Raw genomic sequence first — 16,457 nt, 5'->3', positions numbered from 1 at the left:
CTTCAACTTTACAAGGCATATTGACATTAGAGGGAGGTATAAAGCAATCACAGGTTTTGATTGGGAGAGCTAAGACAACAACGGGGTAAACAGCTAAGACAACAACAACGGGTGAATAGCGATGAATGGGCAGAGAGGGTCAGTTAGCTACACACAGGGCCTGAGTTCGAGGCTGGGGCCTACAGATAAACAAAATGAAGTACTGTGTTAATGAACAGTCCAGTAGGCATCAGCTGTGTAGCCGAGTGATCATAGGGTCCAATAAGCAGCAATGGATGAAGCAGGGAGCCACTCGGCAGTCGTCACTACGCTAGGCAAGCGGGAGACACGGCGCTCAGACAGCTAGCGGGCCGGGGCTAGTAGCTGGGTTCTCACCGACATCAACAACGCAAAGGCCGGTTGAGAACACATCGGCCGAAATACGTCAGCAAACCAGTTGTGCTGGATCGGCAGGGTTCCGTGTCGACAAAGGGTCCAGGCCAATTGGCAAGAGAGGTATTGTAGTTGGTGTAATTCGTTTGCTAGCCTATCTAGGAATGGGCCTATCTCGAGGCTAACTGGTGCTTGCTTCTGGACAAGGGTGTTAGCCACGATAGCCACTCGGTAGCAGCTAGCTAGCTGCGATGATCCGGTGAAAACAGGCCATATCTAACAATTCCACAACAAAACCTAATAGACACAATCTAGTAAAGGAATGGGATAAGAATATATAAATATAAATATATGGATGAGCAGTGAGAGCGGCTAAGATGCAATAGATAGTGTAGGATACAGTATACAGTATATACATATGAGATGAGTAATGTGAGATATGTAAACATTCTTAAAGTGACTAGAGTTCCATTTATTAAAGTGGCCAATGATATCAAGTCTGTAAGTAGGTAGCCGCCTCTCTGTGCTAGTGATGGCTGTTTAACAATCTGATGGCCTTGAGATTGAAAAACAGTTTCTATCTCCCGGTCCCAGCTTTGATGCACCTGTACTGACCTCGCCTTCTGGATGGAAGCGGGATGAACAGTCATTGGCTCGGGTGGTTGTTGTCATTGATTATCTTTTTTGCCTTCCTGTGACATTGGGTGTTGTATGTGTCCTGGAGGGCAGGTAGTTTGCTCCAAGTAATACGTTATGCAGACCGCACCACCCTCTGGAGAGTCCTGCGGTTGTGGGCGGTGCAGTTGCCGTACCAGGCTGTGATACAGCCCGATAGTATGCTCTCAATTGTGCCCCTGTAAAAGTTAGTGAGGGTTTTTTCAGCCTCCTGAGGTTGAAGAGATGCTTTTGCGCCTTCTTCACCACACTGTATGTGTGGGTGGACCATTTCAGTTTTTCTGTGATATGTACACCGAGGAACTTAAAACTTTCCACCTTTTCCACTGCTGTCCCGTCGATGTGAATAGGGGGATGCTCCCTTTGCTGTTTCCTGAAGTCTACGATCATCTCTTTTGTTTTGCTGACATTGAGTGAGAGGTTATTTTCCTGACACCACACTCCGAGGGCCCTCACCTCCTCCCTGTAGGCTGTCTTTTTGTTGTTGGTAACCAAGCCTACCACTGTTGCATCGTCTACAAACTTGATGATTGAGTTAGAGGCGTGCATGGCCACACAGTCGTGGATGAACAGGGAGTACAGGAGGGGGCTGAGAACGCACCCTTGTGGGGCCCCAGTGTTGAGGATCAGTGGAGTGGAGATTGTTTGTTTCCTACCTTCACCAACTAAAAAGGGCTTTATAAATACATTTGATTGATTGATTGCTTGATACTATGGTGTTGAATGCTGAGCTGTAGTCAATGAACAGCATTCTTACATAGGTATTGCTCTTTTCATCAAGGATTTCTCCGTACTTTGCTCCATTCATCTTTCCCTCGATCCTGACTAGTCTCCCAGTCCCTGACGCAGAAGAACATCACCAACGCATTTTAAAACCTGTCACCATCATGCTTCATCTTAGGTGCCAGGTTTCCGCCAGATGTGACGCTTGGCATTCAGGCCAAAGAGTTCAATCTTGGTTTCATCAGACCAGAGAATCTTGTTTCTCATGGTCTAAGTCCTTTAGGTGCCTTTTGGAAATCTCCAAGCGGGTTGTCATATGCCTTTTACTGAGTAGTAGCTTCCGTCTGGCCACTACCATAAAGGCCTAATTGGTGGAGAGCTGCAGAGATTGCTGTCCTTCTGGAAGGTTCCCCCATCTCCACAGGGGAACTCTGGAGCTCTGTCAAAGGGACCATCGAGTTCTTGGTCACCTCCCTGACCAAGGCCCTTCTCCCCCGACTGCTCAGTTTGGCCGGGCGGCCAGCTCTAGGAAGAGTTTTGGTGGTTCCAAACTTCTTCCATTTAAGAATGACGGAGGCCACTGTGTTCTTGGGGACCTTCAATGCTGCAGAAATGTTTTGTTAGTCTTCCCGTGATCTGACATGCACTGTCAACTGTAGGACCTTATAAAGACAGGTGTTAGTCTTTCCAAATCATGTCCAATCAATTGAATTTACCACAGATGGGCTGCAATCAATTTGTAGAAACATCTCAAGGATGATCAATGGAAATAGATGCACCGGAGCTTAATTTTGAATCTAACAGCAAAGGGTGTGAATACTTATGTACTGTAAATAAGGTATCTGTTTTTCAAAAAAACTATTTTTGCTTTATCATTATGGGGTATTGTGTGTAGATTGATGAAAAAATGAATGAATTTAATCCATTTGAGAATATGGCTGTAAAGTAACAAAATGTGGAAAAAGGGAAGGGGTCTGAATACTTTCCAAAAGCACTGTACATTATACTTTGTATTATAAGTATTGGAGTGTATCATTCAAATGATCAGATTAGAGAAAGTTTGTCCTTCTGTTCTCCTTAGCAGCTGAAGCCAGCGGATCCAACATGTATTTAGCTTTTCAGAATCAGTCAGTTACAGTGTATGAGAATGCTAAGCTCAGCTTTTCTTTCTTCTTCCCCTCAACTAAAGGCAGTGATGTAGTTCAGCCAGAACAAGGCAAGTCATCCAGTTAACCTGTCTGGCACCGGGGTTCCGCTAGCGGAACTCCTCCCACATTCCACTGAAAAGGCAGAGCGCGAAATTCAAAAGATATTTTTTAGAAATATTTAACTTTCACACATTAACAAGTCCAATACAGCAAATGAAAGATACACATCTTGTGAATCCAGTCAACATGTCCGATTTTTAAAATGTTTTACAGCGAAAACACCACATATATTTATGTTAGCTCACCACCAAATACAAAAAAGGACAGACATTTTTCACAGCACAGGTAGCATGCACAAAGCCAACCTAACTAACCAAGAACCAAGCAAACTAACCAAGAAACAACTTCATCAGATGACAGTCTTATAACATGTTATACAATAAATCTATGTTTTGTTCGAAAAATGTGCATATTTGAGGTATAAATCAGTTTTACATTGCAGCTACCATCACAGCTACCGTCAGAAATAGCACTGAAGCAGCCAGAGTAATTACAGACACCAACGTCAAATACCTAAATACTCATCATAAAACATTTCTAAAAAATCGATGGTGTACAGCAAATTAAAGACAAACATCTTGTGAATCCAGCCAATATTTCCGATTTTTTAAAGTGTTTTACAGCGAAAACACAATATAGCATTATATTAGCTTACTACAATAGCCTACCACACTACCGCATTCATTCATCAAGGCACGTTAGCGATAGCAATAGGCACGTTAGCGATAGCGAATAAACCAGCAAAAGATATTAATTTTCACTAACCTTCATAAACCTTCATCAGATGACAGTCCTATAACATCAGGTTATACATACACTTATGTTTTGTTCGAAAATGTGCATATTTAGAGCTGAAATCAGTGGTTATACATTGTGCTAACGTAGCATCTTTTTCCCAGAATGTGCGGATATTTTTATGACACTCAACTATTCTGACCAAATAACTATTCATAAACGTTACTAGAAAATACATGTTGTATAGGAAATGATAGATACACTAGTTCTTAATGCAATCGCCGTGTTAGAATTCTAAAAATAACTTCATTACGACATCCAGCTTAGGTTTAGCGAGAGAGTGCCCAAACTCTGGGCGCAAACGACTAGTTCACATGTACGACAGATATATGAAATAACATCATAAAATGGGTCCTACTTTTGCTGATCTTACATCAGAATGTTGTACAAGGGGTCCTTTGTCCAGAACAATCGTTGTTTGGTTTTAGAACGGCCTTTTTCCCTCTCGATTTAGCAAGCACACTTGCCAAGTGGCGCGAATCTCTCCATCGTCAACAAACTCAGAGAACGGAACACGGCAAAAATTTCAATAATCTGATTAAACTATATTGAAAAAACATACTTTACGATGATATTGTCACATGTATCAAATAAAATCAAAGCCGGAGATATTAGTCGTCCATAACGACAGCTTATCAGAAGGCAAATCCAGGTCCCTTCTCGCGCTCTCCAGAAAACAGGAAACTGGTGACACGTCATGCCAAGAGCTATTATTCGAGCCCAGATCAAGTTACACACTCAATTTCTTCTCTCACTGCTTGTCGACATCTAGTGGAAGACGTAGGAAGTGCATCTAAACTAATAAATATCAAGGACTTTAATAGGCAGGCCCTAGAACAGTGCATCGATTTCAGATTTTCCACTTCCTGTCAGGAAGTTTGCTGCAAAAGGAGTTCTGTTTTACTCACAGATATAATTCAAACGGTTTTAGAAACTAGAGAGTGTTTTCTATCCAATAGTAATAATAATATGCATATTGTACGAGCAAGAATTGAGTACGAGGCCGTTTAAATTGGGCACGATTTTCCCCCAAAGTGAAAACAGCGCCCTCTGTCCTCAACAGGTTTTAAGAGGCTCCTCTGTCCTCCACTCGTTACCTGTATTAATGGCACCTGTTTGAACTTGTTATCAGTATAAAAGACACCTGTCCACAACCTCAAACAGTCACACTCCAAACTCCACTATGGCCAAGACCAAAGAGCTGTCAAAGGACACCAGAAACAAAATTGTAGACCTGCATCAGGCTGGGAAGACTGAATCTGCAATAGGTAAGCAGCTTGGTTTGAATAAATCAACTGTGGGAGCAATTATTAGGAAATGGAAGACATACAAGACCACTGATAATCTCCCTCGATCTGGGGCTCCACGCAAGATCTCACCCCGTGGGGTCAAAATGATCACAAGAACAGTGAGCAAAAATCCCAGAACCACACGGGGGGACCTAGTGAATGACCTGCAGAGAGCTGGGACCAAAGTAACAAAGCCTACCATCAGTAACACACTACGCCGCCAGGGACTCAAATCCTGCAGTGCCAGACGTGTCCCCCTGCTTAAGCCAGTACATGTCCAGGCCCGTCTGAAGTTTGCTAGAGAGCATTTGGATGATCCAGAAGAAGATTGGGAGAATGTCATATGGTCAGATGAAACCAAAATATAACTTTTTGGTAAAAACTCAACTCGTCGTGTTTGGAGGACAAAGAATGCTGAGTTGCATCCAAAGAACACCATACCTACTGTGAAGCATGGGGGTGGAAACATCATGCTTTGGGGCTGTTTTTCTGCAAAGGGACCAGGACGACTGATCCGTGTAAAGGAAAGAATGAATGGGGCCATGTATCGTGAGATTTTGAGTGAAAACCTCCTTCCATGAGCAAGGGCATTGAAGATGAAACGTGGCTGGGTCTTTCAGCATGACAATGATCCCAAACACACCGCCCGGGCAACGAAGGAGTGGCTTCGTAAGAAGCATTTCAAGGGCCTGGAGTGGCCTAGCCAGTCTCCAGATCTCAACCCCATAGAAAATCTTTGGAGGGAGTTGAAAGTCCATGTTGCCCAGCAACAGCCCCAAAACATCACTGCTCTAGAGGAGATCTGCATGGAGGAATGGGCCAAAATACCAGCAACAGTGTGTGAAAACCTTGTGAAGACTTACAGAAAACGTTTGACCTCTGTCATTGCCAACAAAGGGTATATAACAAAGTTTTGAGAAACTTTTGTAATTGACCAAATACTTATTTTCCACCATAATTTGCAAATAAATTCATTAAAAATCCTACAATGTGATTTTCTGTGTGATGAGTATTTGAAATAACCTGCTTGGTTTTAGTGTATCTTTACATCTATGCATTTTTTCACTGTCAAAATGTCACACATAGAGGTAACACTGTGGATAAAGATTGTCACTGTCGCCCCTTGCTAGTTTGTACTGTTGAAAAGGCCAATTATTTCACAATCTTTATTCAGGATGTTTTCAGTTCTGAGAACGGTTTCCATCTTGTTTTGTTTGATATTACTGTTACCGGTTTAGAGATGTGGCTTGTTTCAGAACGTCTCAAGACCTTTGCAGGTTTTGTGTCTTTAAGAGCTTACAGTTTGCTTAAAGCATTCATCTACTGCAGGGGTAGGCAAACCTGAATTTAGGCAATCACTGAACTGATCAATTAGCTCAGTTGTTCTGGTGTGGTGCCTAGTTGGAACAAATTCCTGCAGTAGCTGCTGCACTCCAGGAACCGGTTTGACCATCCCTGATCTACTGTATGTTACAAATCAAATAGTTGCATCATCATCATTCAAAATTGTCACAACAAAGGTGTTTGAGAATGCTAAACTGATCTATTCTCTCTTCAGTTAAATCCAGGGATGGAAACAACCAAACCACAGGCAAGTCCTCCAGCTAAGACGTCATGAAGCAGAAGTAGCATTAGAAGTTAGATGCTCATCTGCATATCACGAGAATATAGATTGATTGCTATTTTATTTTAATTCTGTTAATTACTTTAAGTAGGATGTTGCTGTGTAAGTCAATTAAACTTGATGGTCAGACACAGTGTCATTCACCTGGAATTCTGCCACTTAGCATCCTTTGCATTGTCATCCAGAAGTGAACACAACAAATACTAATATGGTCTGTGTATGAGAATGCTAAACTCAACTTTTCTCTCTTCTCTTCTTCTCAGCTAAAGTCAGTGATGGATTCCAGCCAGAACAAGGCAAGTCATCCAGTTAATTTAAGACTGTAGAAAGCAGAAGTAACTTCTTTAAGTAGCATTTGATGCAGTAGGAGAGAGGCTGTAGTTGATGTTTTCCTTCTGTGTGATTCTGCAGAGACGGTTCGGCTACTGCCTGTCAAAACGGGGAACGATGACGCAGACAAATTGCAGGGGAATGGAGGTGTGTATGAGACTAAAGCAGATAGTTTACCCCATAACAGATCTGGAATCAGTGCTTTGGCAGTTACAGTACACTCAAACCATATTTGTCCTGATGATTCCTGTAACTGACTGATTCTTAAAAGCTAAATACATAATACTGTGTTTTATAAGTATAGAGGGTTCATCTAGAACAGGGGTGTCAAACTCTTTCCATGAAGGGTTTAGTGTCTGCAGGTTTTTGGTTCTCCCTTTCAATGAAGACCTAGACAACCAGGTGAGGGGAGTTATTTACTAATTAGTGACCTTAATTCATCAATCAAGTACAAGGGAGGACTGACACGAAACCCAAACCGGCTGCGCGCGTGCGCCATCGTGCATACATTTCTTTTCTCCCCCTACACCAAATGCGATCACGACATGCAGGTTAAAATATCAAAACAAACTCAGAACCAATGACATTAATTTGGGGACAGGTCGAAAAGCATTAAACATTTATGGCAATTTAGCTAGCTAGCTTGCACTTGCTAGCTAATTTGTCCTATTTAGCTAGCTTGCTGTTGCTAGCTAATTTGTCCTGGGATATAAACATTAGGTTGTTATTTTACCTCAAATGCACAAGGTCCTTTACTCTGACAATTAATCCACACATAAAAACGGTCAACCAAATCGTTTCTAGTCATCTCTCTTCCTTCCAGGCTTTTTCATCGTTTAACTTATATGGTGATTGGCATCTAAGCTTTCATAGTATTACCACGACAACCGGCAACACTCGTCTTTCAATTACCCACGTGGGTATAACCAACGTGGGTACCTGCTTCTATAAACCAATGAGGAGATGGGAGAGGCAGGACTTGCAGCGTGATCTGCGTCAGAAATAGGAATTACTTCTATTTTAGCCCTTGGCAATGCAGACGCTCGTTGACGTGCGCGAGCAGTGTGGGTGCAATAATTCAATAACATAGATTCCTACATTTATTTTGCAGCGCTCGCGCATGCGACGCAAACGGTGTAGTCAGGCTCTGAGGCTGCATTCCGAACATGTAAAAGACACACCCTCTTCCCCCAGCCCTTAAATTAAGTGGACACTTCTGATGACATATGACGAGTTGACACTTGCAGGGCAAGGGAGGAATGAATAAATGTTAAATGGACCGCCCTTGCCAGGAAATGGGTCACTCATTTGTCCCACGGTTGTGTTTTCAGTCGTCATGGAACCACCGGTAGCTGTTGTGTGTGTGTGCATTATATGCTCTACAGTAAATTATGATTGAATTTCCTATCTTGGCTAGAAGACAACGCATCCACAGACATCAAATACTAGCCATCCAACGATATCGGGTAAATCGAAATGTATTACGTATAAGTGTGATGCCAGAGAAAGTTGTATGCGCTAACTAACGTTTCCAAAAGATAACCAAACAAAAACATAATTCCTTTTATGAGACGTGTTTGTGCCGTCATGTGAATTAGTAGCACAATCTCGAACTTATTTACATTATTTTTTACTTCCACTTGTATGTTGACTTCCCCATATTGATGTTGGTTTTAAGTTTAAACTGACTTTTCTTAGCAGATGTACAATCATCGCAAATTGGATTATGGGGCGTTTCTGGCCCGGGAGTGAACAGAATTGTACACTCGCAAACTCCATCACAAACGAGGGCTGAGGGGCTTACGTTGCCAACTTCCCTTGCTTGACTAATTGTTTGGACCGACGGCAAAGATGGCTGCAGGGATTCCACCAAGGGAATAAGGTGAGAGTAAGTGGAGGAGGGTGTGTCTTTTACGTGTCTGGAACTTAGCCTGAAAATTTTCAGACACTCTGCCCTCTGTGGAATGAGTTTGACACATGAAGCAGAGGGTTACTAGAAATGATCTAATTAGAAAGAGTTTGTCCTTCTGTTCTCATTAGCAGCAGAAGTCAGCGGATCCAGTTGTCCTAAAGATGAGTCAAAGCCTGAGGGTAAGAAGACAGTGGCATTCACATGGAATTCTGATACTTATCATCCTTTTCATTGTCATCTAGAAGTGAACACAACTAATACTAATATGGTCTGTGAATGAGAATGCCAAACTCAACTTTTCTCTCTTCTCTCCACCTCAACTAAAGGCAGTGATGGAGTCCAGCCAGAACAAGGCAAGTAATCCAGTTCATTTAAGACTCTATGAAGCAGAAAAAACGACTTTAAAGATGAACTATGCAGAAATCGCTCCGCTATTTCCAAGTTTCTAAAATTCTATTAGTTTATCTAATTTCAGTTTATGTGAAGAACAAGCAGTCATTGTGTAGAGAATCATTGTACAATCTAAACCGCTGTGAAAGATATTTTCCATAACCAAAAAGATTGTATATTCAGCTGTTGAAAGAAACAGGAAGCATAGAAATAGAACAGATCTACCGCTTCAAAGATTAGCTTTCAATGAGAATGAAAGATCTATAACTCACATTTCTATGAATTTGTTTGGGTCTCCCAAAAAGTTACATATTGTAGCTTTAAGCAGTGTTTGATGCAGTAGGAGAGAGGCTGTAGTTGATGATTTCCTTCTGTGTGTGATTCTGCAGAGGTTACAGTGGCCATCACCAGAAATCTGTTTATATTTAATTAGGGACCTTTACTCACGTGTGTGTGTGTGTGTCTGTGTTTGTGAGAGAGTGCACGGCTGTAATCCCAACACCCAGAATATTTCCAAGTTTTCTCATCATAACCTTATGCAAACTTAAAAGGGCAAAATTATTATAAATTCAAGGAACCTCTTCTACTCTGTTGGCTGTAAACAATCTTGATGGACGGTGTAACTTTACACGATACACAGGCATCGGTAGTAACACTAACACACCTTTTACATGGTACTTCTATGGGGCCATTTTGACAATGCAGATATGTGGAGATGTTGTCAGACATGTGTTACTCATCTTATTTGTGGTGGCATTTATTTGAAGAACATGTTTTAGTGACGTCTACATTAGAGGTCGACCGATTATGATTTTTCAATACCGATACCGATTATTGGAGGACCAAAAAAAGCCGATACCGATTAATCGGACAATTTTTTAAAATGTATTTGTAATAATGACAATTACAACAATACTGAATGAACACTTATTTTAACTTAATATAATACATCAATAAAAATTTAGCCTCAATTATATAATGAAATATGTTCAATTTGGTTTAAATAATGCAAAAACAAAGTGTTGGAGAAGAAAGTAAAAGTGCAATATGTGCCATGTAAAAAAGCTAACCTTTAAGTTCCTTGCTCAGAACATGAGAACATATGAAAGCTGGTGGTTCCTTTTAACATGAGACTTCAATATTCCAAGGTAAGAGGTTTTAGGTTGTAGTTAATATAGTATTTATAGGACTATTTCTCTCTATACCATTTGTATTCCATATACCTTTTGACTATTGGATGTTCTTATAGGCACTTCAGTATTGCCAGTGTAACAGTATAGCTTCCGTCCCTCTCCTCACTCCTACCTGGGCTCGAACGAGGAACACATCGACAACAGCCACCCTCGAAGCAGCGTTACCCATGCAGAGCAAGGGGAACAACTACTCCAAGTCTCAGAGCGAGTGGCGTTTGAAATGCTATTAGCGCGCACCCCGCTAACTATCTAGCCATTTCACATTGGTTACACCAGCCTAATCTCGGGAGTTGATAGGCTTGAAGTCATAAACAGCGCAATGCTTGAAGCACAGTGAAGAGCTGCTGGCAAAACGCACAAAAGTGCTGTTTGAATGAATGTTTACGAGCCTGCTGCTGCCTACCATCGCTCAGTCAGACTGCTCTATCAAATATCAAATCATAGACTTAATTATAACATAACACACAGAAATACGAGCCTTTGGTCATTAATATGGTCGAATCCGGGAAACTATCATTTTGAAAACAAAACGTTTATTATTAGAGCATATACCCTGACTCTGCGTGCAATGAACGCAAGAGAAGTGACACAATTTCACCTGGTTAATATTGCCTGCTAACCTGGATTTCTTTTAGCTAAATATGCAGGTTTAAAAATATATACTTCTGTGTATTGATTTTAAGAAAGGCATTGATGTTTATGGTTAGGTACACGTTGGAGCAACGACAGTCCTTTTTCGCGAATGCGCACCGCATCGACACGCTAGATAAACTAGTAATATCATCAACCATGTGTAGTTAACTAGTGATTATGATTGATTAATTGTTTTTTATAAGATAAGTTTAATGCTAGCTAGCAACTTACCTTGGCTTCTTACTGCATTCGTGTAACAGGCAGGCTCCTCGGGGAGTGCAATGAGAGGCAGGTGGTTAGAGCGTTGGACTAGTTAACTGTATGGTTGCAAGATTGAATCCCCGAGCTGACAAGGTAAAAATCTGTCGTTCTGCCCCTGAACAAGGTAGTTAACCCACCGTTCCTAGGCCGTCATTGAAAATCAGAAAGTGTTCTTAACTGACTTGCCTAGTTAAATAAAGGTGTAAAAAAAAAAAATTGGCCAAATCAGTGTCCAAAAATACCGATATCCGATTTTATATGAAAACTTGAAATCGGCCCCAATTTAATCGGCCATTCCGATTAATCGGTCAACCTCTAGTCTACATACAGTATGAGAAGGTGATTACTAATGTGAGTTTAAAGTTAGCAGTGTGTGGGCTAGCATATATAAAATGTGTATTACAAAGTTGGAATCTGCAAGGAAAATGTGTTTTAGATGATGTACTTGTGATGAGTATTTGAAATAACCTGCTTGGTTTTAGTGTATCTTTACATCTATGCATTTTTGCACTGTCAAAATGTCACCCGTAGAGGTAACACTGTGAATAAAGATTGTCACTGTCACCCCTTGCTAGTTTGTATGCTCCAAAAGCCAATTATTTAATGAGTTCAGTGTGAGTCTTCTGCTTTATTTGATCTGTCAATCAGAACATTTTGAGTTATCAGAACTGCTTCCATGTTTTGTTTGAACATCTGAATACCTTTGCAGGTTTTGTCGTCATAAAGCAGAAGTAGCATCGATGCTCATCTGCATATCTCAGAATATCAAAAGAACTTAGATTGCTATTTTATTTGAATTCTGTTGATGACTGGCAGCAGGAAGTCACTGTGTATGATGCTATGCCTACTGGTATACTTTATTGGGAAGTTAGTCTTGTCAAAATAGAAGGTTAGTAAGTGGCAACTTGTAGGTGAGTGGGGGCCAGTACTACTAGTATCTACAGCATTTTGCTGACAGTCATTATGAAATGATGCCCGTTCTACCTGTATTTACAGTAGATTTTAGGTGTGCATGTACAGTACGGCAGTTGTTTATTAGTGTTCTCTGTTCTGTCCTCATTATTGAAGTAGCTTAGAGTGTAAATGTAGGATAAATCTCCCAACAGCTCATTGCTTGTGGTCTTGCAACTTTTTCCCCATAATTTTTCATACCGACTCTTAGATTTCCTGAAATCATTAGCTAATTTTAGACTGTATTAGGTGTGTATCTGCGTATCTCAGAATATCATAGGAACTTAATTCTGTGTGGCTAGGTATTTCTTCTGAGATGGTACTTCCACAGAACTTTGCTAGAATCATGCTTTGACGATTGTTCCAAACAGATGAAGGGTTTTGCTGAAATATCATTTGGTGCAACTGTGAACAAAACTCCCCTCTGTAAGCTCCACTACCCACAGACAGGATAGGAGTCATACTTAACTGGGGGAGATGATTTATAGACAAACTTTGTTATTCTGTCCTCAGGGACGGCTGGCAACAATGCCAACAGTGTTAAGCCGGTGACAAAACCTGAAGAAGGTTAAGACACTAGCTAGGTTTCCATCCAATTGGCGACAGATTTTCATGAGAATATTCTAAAATCTGCTTAAAAACAATATGCATGTTTTTCCACCAGAGAGATGTTTCCATTAAACTGACTTGTTGCGGATATAAGGCTGTGCGTGATGACATGGTACACATAAAAATAACGTTTGCAGTTAATTTCCCATCTACTGAATAAAAAATACAACTTAAGTGGGTTTCCATCCCATTTTCAATTCTTCTGATGGTTTTTCACCCAAAAATGTGACCTCTAGCCAACAGCTCGCAGATACAGTGCGGGCATAGCATACATGATGAAATTATTATGGACAAAAGTCCGATTATTTTTTTTATTTGTCAAACAGCACCCAACCATCTATCATCATGTCACCAGAATAAGACCCTCGATATTTATTTGAAAGGAGCATCAAACTCATCACCTTGGACTTTCACCACCCTGTGAAGTTCATCATTTATTTAATCTGTAACCTAATAAACTGCGTACTTTCCAGAGTCGTAGTGGCAGGACCACACGTCATTGCGTGACTCCAAGTTTACTTTAATATGATCGTTATTAAATCAATATTTGTGCATAAAAGCGTTTCCACTGTCATTACTCACATAATTAATTTGACAGACACAAAAAGATCCCACCTTGTTTTGCGTGTTTTGTCGACATTTGGAAAGTTTACTGACATTAGCTGTTTCCATCAGGCTGGTCATTAAAAAGAATGTAATCGGACATGTACCTCCATTAATAAGGTTGGATGGACACCTGGTTACAGATTGAGGTGAAAGTGGCATTCCAATGGAATTCTACAATCAAATATGTTGAGGATTGTTAGAACAAGTTGGGTTTGAAAAACATTGTGGTGGGAGGGCTTGTCCTGTCTAAGAAAACACTGTGTCGGAAACACTGGTGGTTCAGTAGAGAGGCTGTAGTACATGGTTTACCCTCTCTTTGTTTCCTCAGTGGGCGAGTCTAAAACAGATGGCAGCGCTGCACCAGTGGGCGAGGATGAGTCTAAAACAGATGGCAGCGCTGCACCAGTGGGAGAGGATGAGTCTAAAACAGATGGCAGCGCTGCACCAGTGGGCGAGGATGAGTCTAAAACAGATGGCAGCGCTGCACCAGTGGGAGAGGATGAGTCTAAAACAGATGGCAGCGCTGCACCAGTGGGAGAGGATGAGTCTAAAACGGATGGCAGCGCTGCACCAGTGGGAGAGGATGAGTCTAAAACAGATGGCAGCGCTGCACCAGTGGGCGAGGATGAGTCTAAAACGGATGGCAGCGCTGCACCAGTGGGCGAGGATGAGTCTAAAACAGATGGCAGCGCTGCACCAGTGGGCGAGGATGAGTCTAAAATGGATGGCAGTACTGCACCAGTGGGCGAGGATGAGTCTAAAACGGATGGCAGCGCTGCACCAGTGGGCGAGGATGAGTCTAAAACGGATGGCAGCACTGCACCAGTGGGCGAGGATGGGTCTAAAACGGATGGCAGCGCTGCACCAGGGGGTGACATAAACGCAGCTGAAAAAGGAGAGGCAAATGGAGGTGTGTATGAGTAAGGGATAGTAAACATCAAGTCCCTCTGGATGCGTCAGGATAAATGTACAGACCTCAGTCTCAAATAGATGGGAAAGACTGGCTTCATCTTAAACTGTCATAACAGAGCAGGAATCGGTGCCATTGTAATTATAGCATTCTTGAATCACATTAATTCTGAATGGTTTCATTTCTCCAGTTGAGTTCTCCTACTGTGTTTTCTTGCAGAGGTGTCCGTGCTGCTGAACGAAGACGGGGTGAAGCACGACAATGGAGAGGGGGCAGCAGAAGAGAATTCAGCATTGTAGGACGGTAAGTTGGAGTGTGATAACAATGTAGACTGTTTTCACTTCATTTCCCTTTATTGTGCAATACTTCTTCTTACACTCTGGTCAACTCACTATAAGCAGACTGTTAGTATGTTACCAACTCTTGTTCCTACTAACTGACTTCTCTCTAGACAGGGAACTGTGGACCACAGGTACACAGAGGATCATGAAGACAAGAGAACCCACCGTCTCATCCGGGTTACCAGCACTGGACGACAAGGCATTCTAACGTTCAGAGAACATTTCCATAGCAATAGACTGGTTGGTGTTCGGTGAAACTGAGGTCCATTTATAACATCACTGGTCCTTTCTAAACAAGTGTGCTTTATAAAAACAAGGAGTGGGAAATGTGTAGCAATAGTTTGACCCCTAGAAGACCTTTTTGAAATTGAGAAAGTATAAAAATGCACAACCCCAACAAAGCGAAGCACCTTTAAAGCATCATATTAAAGCTTTGATTAGAAATGAAACAGCAACAAATCATAAACCAACACAAAATTGGATGCAATATGGCTTTCTGTATCGGATGTAACCAGCAATCAAACTCAATACCGTCAGTAGTCCAAAGGTCAAAGTCAAAAAGAGATTCAGTTCAACCAAAAATGTCCTTTAAATCCAGGATTCAATTCAGTTCTTTCCCAAAAAAGGTAAAGCCACAAAAAAATATAAATTATATTCCAATTGTAAGAGCAGGAGAGTCGATCAACAATTCACATTCAATCAGATACACTCATCACTCCGTGGTGTTGAATAGAAGTCCTTAAATCCAGTAATTTCCCTTTTGATGGCAAATAATCCATTGGAACAGGTTTAAACTACACCATTACGGAGCTATTTTACTTGCAAAGTTTTCAAAAAAGCATTTCCTCTTTGTTCTTTTTTTTTTTGCTCTTCCCTTTCCTACACACATGACCACATACTTAAATTGACAGGTATCATTTCTGGCCAATCAACAGAATATCCACTCTGTGGCACTTAAATCAGGGCAAGGAATACATGCATGACCATTCATTCTGTTTCGTATCACATTTAATGTGGCAACGTTACACGCGTTAGTTTATTTGAATCTCGTTTAGTAAGTAATGTCCAAAGCTGCCGCTTCTACTCTGCATATTTCTGAGCTTCCACCTGTCCTCTCTTCTATTTCATAACAAAATGATTGCTAGCAAGTGTTATGCACATGTCAAGATAAAGCAGAGGAATGCCCATGCCCTGTACATACCTTAGGCCTACTGTATTTTAACTGAATTATTTGCATGATTATATTGACATGATAATTTCCCCCTGTTGTACATTAATCCTAGTGTATGTGTGGTGTGTGTTATGTATGTAAGTATTTTGTATAAAAGCCTTTATATATTTTGCAATAAACATTCAGACCAAATATATTTAAATATGAAATTAACAAGGGGTGCTGCGGAGAACTTTTGTCAGAGTATTTTTCTCCGCTCATATCAGAGTATTTTGTGTGTATATATATACACTGCTCAAAAAAATAAAGGGAACACTTAAACAACACAATGTAACTCCAAGTCAATCACACTTCTGTGAAATCAAACTGTCCACTTAGGAAGCAACACTGATTGACAATAAATTTCACATGCTGTTGTGCAAATGGAATAGACAAAAGGTGGAAATTATAGGCAATTAGCAAGA

General features: G+C 41.1%; 1 protein-coding gene across 1 annotated transcript in view; it reads left to right on the top strand.

Annotated features, from left to right (window-relative positions):
* Window positions 1-14,284, top strand: part of LOC120033270 — a 117,190-nt gene extending 102,906 nt beyond the window's left edge. The window contains exons 9-13 of the mRNA XM_038979544.1: window positions 7,098-7,163; window positions 9,057-9,107; window positions 9,255-9,281; window positions 13,900-14,228; window positions 14,261-14,284. Of these exons, the coding sequence (XP_038835472.1) occupies window positions 7,098-7,163; window positions 9,057-9,107; window positions 9,255-9,281; window positions 13,900-14,228; window positions 14,261-14,284 (497 nt within the window). The remainder of the gene's footprint in view (window positions 1-7,097; window positions 7,164-9,056; window positions 9,108-9,254; window positions 9,282-13,899; window positions 14,229-14,260) is intronic.
* Window positions 14,285-16,457: the final 2,173 nt, after the last annotated feature.

Source organism: Salvelinus namaycush, chromosome 40 (genome assembly GCF_016432855.1).
Source record: "Salvelinus namaycush isolate Seneca chromosome 40, SaNama_1.0, whole genome shotgun sequence".
NCBI classification, from domain to species: domain Eukaryota; kingdom Metazoa; phylum Chordata; class Actinopteri; order Salmoniformes; family Salmonidae; genus Salvelinus; species Salvelinus namaycush.
The sequence above is the reverse complement of the archived record's forward strand: the minus strand, read 5'-3'. Positions and strand labels throughout refer to the sequence as shown.